Source organism: Lagenorhynchus albirostris, chromosome X, assembly GCF_949774975.1.
Source record: "Lagenorhynchus albirostris chromosome X, mLagAlb1.1, whole genome shotgun sequence".
NCBI lineage: Eukaryota > Metazoa > Chordata > Mammalia > Artiodactyla > Delphinidae > Lagenorhynchus > Lagenorhynchus albirostris.
This window is the reverse complement of record NC_083116.1, coordinates 119,667,865-119,673,457: the sequence shown is the minus strand read 5'-3', so window position 1 is coordinate 119,673,457 and position 5,593 is coordinate 119,667,865. Positions and strand designations below refer to the sequence as shown.

General features: G+C 37.8%; 1 protein-coding gene across 1 annotated transcript in view; it reads right to left on the bottom strand.

Annotated features, from left to right (window-relative positions):
* Nucleotides 1–5,593, bottom strand: part of CLTRN (collectrin, amino acid transport regulator) — a 78,653-nt gene that overhangs the window by 71,730 nt on the left and 1,330 nt on the right. The window contains exon 2 of the mRNA XM_060138468.1: nt 3,486–3,543. Coding sequence (XP_059994451.1) covers nt 3,486–3,543 — 58 coding nt within the window. The remainder of the gene's footprint in view (nt 1–3,485; nt 3,544–5,593) is intronic.

Below are 5,593 nucleotides of genomic sequence, written 5' to 3'. Positions count from 1 at the left end.
GTGGTATCTTGCTTAAATATATACTAGTTCTTTAAAAATTGCTAACTAGACTCTTCTAAATGCCTGCATTTAATAATTATGGATGTGCCTTTCTTGGTATGGCAGCGCTCCTTAGTCTTTGAGGGAAGCTCTTTGGTAAACAAATTCTTACTTTTATTGATAATGATGTTTATCATTAAGTACCAGCAAGAGACACAAATTTCTCTTATAGCAACCTGCTGGTAATTGTAATGTCTTTCTATGTGTGACATTTTTGAGCTGTCTTTTTACTGATATGTTTATCAATTGGTGGTTCTACAGAGTTATAAGTAGGGATGATAATCAAAATATTTAACAACTGGTAAGGCACAGACACTGAGCATCCAGAATGCAGGCTTTTCAGAAACAGCCACAGGACCCAGATTGGTACTTCTTGGCTGAACATTGGCTATGGTTTTAGGTATATTTTATTTTAAAACATGAATGAGTATTCTTTTATAAGGCCTTCTCAATGGGTATATTTGCCTCGATTTTCACTTGTCATTACTAGTACAGGACATGATTACTTACTATCAATTTATAATATAGAAAAAATATTTTGTGAGCTTCCTTGGCGGCGGAGTAGTTAAGAATCTACCTGCCAAGTCAGGGGACACGGGTTCGAGCCCTGGTCTGGGAAGATCCCACATGCTGATGAGCAACAAAGCCCGTGCGCCACAACTACTGAGCCTGGGCTCTAGAGCCCGTGAGCCACAGCTACCGAGCCCGCGTGCCACAACTACTGAAGCCCGCCCGCCTAGAACCCGTGCTCCGCAACAAGAGAAGACACCGCAATAAGAAGCCCGCGCACCGCAACGAAGAGTGGCCCCCGCTTGCCACAACTAGAGAAAACCCGTGCGCAGCAACAAAGACCCAACGCAGCCAAAACTAAATAAAAATAAAATAAATTTATTTAAAAAAAAAGAAAAAATATTTTGTAATCCTAAAAACACAAGGGTTTACTTATATCCGGAAATCCTTTTGCATTTCTGAAAGTCAGATGTTTTACTTAAAGGCTTGATCATATAGAAAGCATATGCAGAATATTTTAAAGAAAAAGCTTTAAGTGCCTAGAACTTAAAATTCTTTCATGATCCATTTACAGAAATACTTTTCAAAAGGCTAGTAATATAATAGTCTATGGTTTATAATATTATTTTGAATTGTTTGTACATTGTTTCATAGAATACAATATTTTCCACAATGACAGAACTATCTTGACTTCCCTTTAAAACTATCTGAACTTTATTTCATTAGTTGAGGTTCTGTGCAAGGCAGGTGATCAACATAAATCTCCTAATTTATACAGTGGTTTAGAAGACTTTTGCAGGGACTTCCCTCATGGCCCAGTGGGTAAGACTCCACGCTCCCAATGCAGGGCACGCGGGTTTGATCCCTGCTCAGGGAACTAGAACCCACATGCATGCCGCAACTAAGAGTTCGCATGCCGCAACTAAGAAGCTGCATGCCACAACTAAGACCTGGTGCAGCCAAAATAAAATAAATAAATAATAAAATAAATAAACATTTAGAAGACTTTTGCTATAATAATAGGGAAAGAAACCTGTCAAATAGGCTAAAACCTAGATAATTCTACATATTCTGAGGAATCCATGCCACTGTTGCCCTTGCTTGTAAATATGTGGAATGTTTTTAATTGCCTATGCCTGTGTTCAAATTCAATACTGCATTTACTAGTATATTTCTTTCATTAGTAAGCTAGTCATCCGATCTGCAAGATAAGGTTGGATGAATATACTTAACACTACTGAACTATACACTGAAAAAGGTTAAGATGGCAAATTTTATTTTAATGTGTATTTTACCACCATTAAAAATAACTAATAAATTCAGTAGGGAAAAAAATAGGGTTGGAGTTGTATGTGTAAGTTTGGGGGCATATCTCTGCTCTTAAAAAAGGAAGGGGGTAAAGGCATTGCTTCTAGAGTGCATGCCTTCTCTGGAAAAGGGAAGCATGTATGCTCTAGGAAATGAATAAAATCCTTTAAAAGATTAATATGGGGAAAAAGTTATGTTAACTTTATATATTTTTTCTGTTTTAAACCATAGTTATCTTTAAAAGGTAAACACACAAGATATGCATTTTTCAGGGCACACAGGCTTCCCTCCTAGGTCTCTTGCAAATTCTTAATGCAAAATTCAATTGCAGTGAGTCTTCCAAATTGACTCACAGAATGCCTGACTTGCCCTTCTATCTCAGAGATACAAAGGATGTATTCATAGGGTGTGTCCCTGCTGGCCACCCCTGATCAACTTACATCTGGTGTTCTGGTATAGTTATTAACAGCACCCTCTTTCACTCTCAACCATGTCCTGCTTTGCATGACAAATTCTTGGTCACCTTCTCTGCAGAGGTTATGGAAACTGCCTTGGGGATGTGGTTTCTTCCATGCCTTAGTCAGATGACCCCCAAGGGGGTGATGTAAATTCCCTGGCTACTGATACACCCTCAGGGGAAACTTTTCAAGTCTTTTCTGCCTCCAAAAAGTGTTTTACTTGTGCCTTCCTAGACATGAAGGGGGAAAGTGGGCTTGAGGGCTGTCAAAGGGCTTGAGAAAGAATTCTGTACTAAAATTGCTGCTTATCTTCATTAAATAATATAATAAAACCCTTTCTTTACACTATTAATATTTGTTTAATGACTTTTTCTTCCTATTAGTTTTTTTGAGCATGTAAGGTATCTATACAATTAGCGAGACAACGTGAGATCAGAGAGTGACTGGAAAACTCATGAGGGATTTACTAGAGAGGCAGGAATGGAAAGATCCACCCGCTGCTCCTCAGCTCACTATGGAACCAGTGCACAATCTGCTGACATCAGGGCAAGCGTCTAGCCCCTTTCTCCTTTCCCAGGGCTACATGGGTTAGGGTGAGGTTGGGTATTCTAAAACCAGGCATCCACCTCAAAAAAGTTTAGGAAGATGTCTTTCCCTTGCTCACTTTGGGGACACATTCTTTTGGCACAGTATTAGCAAAACTACAGTATTGTAATCACTTTAGGTATTTTTCTGTTCACTAGAAGACTCAACTTTTGATACCTATTCTACTTAATGTTTTATTGTCTTTTTAATTCAACTTTAAGTTCTTTCATGCAAAATTTTATTGATCAAAATGGTTACAGTTCAATTAAGCAAATAAGCTCAATTTGACCATGTAATTAGTACATATTAACAATACTGGCTACTTTGCATGTAAATAGTAATGCATTCTTGTTGTTAGGAACTGAATATTTGTATCCCCCCAAAGTTCCTGTGTTGAAATGTAACCCCCAATGTGATGCTATTAGAAGGTGGGGCCTTTGGGAGGTGACTAGGTCATGAGGTTGGAGCCCTCATGATGGGGTTAGTGCCTTTATAAAAGAGACCACACAGAGCTCTCTCAGCCCTTCCACCATGTGAGGATACAGAGAGATGGGCATCTATGTGAATCAGTAAGGAAGTACTCACCAGACACTGAATCTGCCATCTGCCAGCACCTTGATCGTGGACTTCCCAGCCTCTAGAACTGTGAGAAATAAATTCCTGTTATTTGTAAGCCATCCAGTCTTTGGTATATTGTTATGGCAGCCCGAACAGACTAAGACACTTGTCCCTGTGTACATTTTGATCCCTGCTTATCAAATTCAATCTACTCTTCGAAAATGGTACTTTCGTTTCAGTTCTAGGTGGGGATATCAACTCTGCCACCATTCCAGGAGTTGTGTTGCTTTGAGCTTATCACTGGACAAAAGAATCAATAAGAATATTAACTGAATGAAGAATAACTTTATTCACTAATAACTGAATAAGAACTGATTGAATAAAGAATAACTACCACTGGATAGTTCCCTGCTCCAAAGAAAACTTTTAATCAGTTGCACAAATATAGATTTGCATGCATTTTCATATTAATATGCATTTATAAGTATCTTATCTTGCTATTTTAAGTGATAACTGTAATCTAGAAAATATATAAAGCCTTTGGCATAGCAATGAGTGTTGGAGAGGACTTGAGACCCCACTGTATGTCCTTGAATAAATCTGGTGATTAATACTGAAATTAATGGTAGGTGAGAAATGAAATGTTCTTTCCTGAAAATTTCTGCATTGACCTTTCAGTGAGTCCTAGTACCATTGTCCTACTAGAGCAAGAAAAAAAACAAATTAATTTAAAGAGTTCCAACCTGGCATTCAGAAAGTAGACATTTCTTGCTCTCCCTTTATGCTTGCAATAAATGAAAAATACATTTATGGATCATTCTTTGGTCACTTTATAATAACTAAGACTCATATTTAGGGACTTCCCTGGTGGTCCAGTGGTTAAGACTCCGCACTCCCACTGCAGGGGACACGGGTTTGATCCCTGGTCCGAGAAAAAAACAAAACAAAACCCTCATATTTAGTAATAGCAGTATCTATTACATCATTTATATGAGTAAAATATTTTCTTTAACTTTTTAAGAACAATCAGCTATTTTCTACTGACAAAATAAGACAAAAGTTTAGGCCTTTTCCCATAGAGAGGGGATAAACCAAAACATATATATTTGAGAATAAGTAGATGTTGTATTTCAGGCACCAAGAAAAATAGAAAATACATGTTACATTGCAGAACAAAGATAAATTTGTTCTATTTATCAGAATATCATAGTAGAATGTATCTTTGCATTACATTTTTACATACCTTATTTTTATCTTATGATTTATCGAATTCAAATGATGGTAACTGTAGTTTGGAAATGGAATTGGCTTTTAGAGTAACTTCTGTAATGAAATTAACTTGAGCAATTTAAGCTTATTCATGAAAATGAACGCAGCCGTTAACTGTTGAAGATAAACCTCTAACTCCTATAAAAGGAGATTTGCATTCATTTCTAAATCATAATAGAATAAAATCGAAATCTGTATCCCTTTTTAATTAGAAGTATCTTCCTAGAAGACATTCTTAGTTATTCTGACATGAAAGTCTGGTCTGATTCATAAGAAATGTTACAGCAACCCAAACACTGATGCTTTCAGAATGGCAGCAATTCTCAGCATAAGCCCTGGTCACAGGAACCAGCAAAATTGGAGATTTGCACAGCTATATTTTGTGCCACCCAGGGCATTCTCTAGTTAGAGGCCGTAACTGCCAAGTCTTCACCTTCAAGAAGTTTAAGATTTAGTGCCAGATGCAGTCTTATGAAGGCAACAAAGTACAGTATAGTGTGATAGGTGTTATAAAAGGTGAAATACTTGTGCTGAGAGCACCCGCAGGACAAGTACCTAACCCACTCTTGAGGGGGTTGGGAAGTTTTCACGCTGCCGCTGCCGTTAATAACAGATAAAGTTTTGGGGACACTAACTATTGCCAGGCACTATGCCAACATATAGCATTCCCTTGATTTTTACTGATGAGAAAACTGAAAACTAAACATTAGGAACTGGGAGTTCCCTGGCAGTCCAGTGGTTAGGACGGCCAGAAAAAAAAAAAATTAGGAATTTACTCAAGATCAGAGAGCCAAGCCTTGAGTTTCCCAGTCCATCCAACTCCAAAGTCTATGTCCCTAATTACCGATGCACTGAGCTGGACAAGC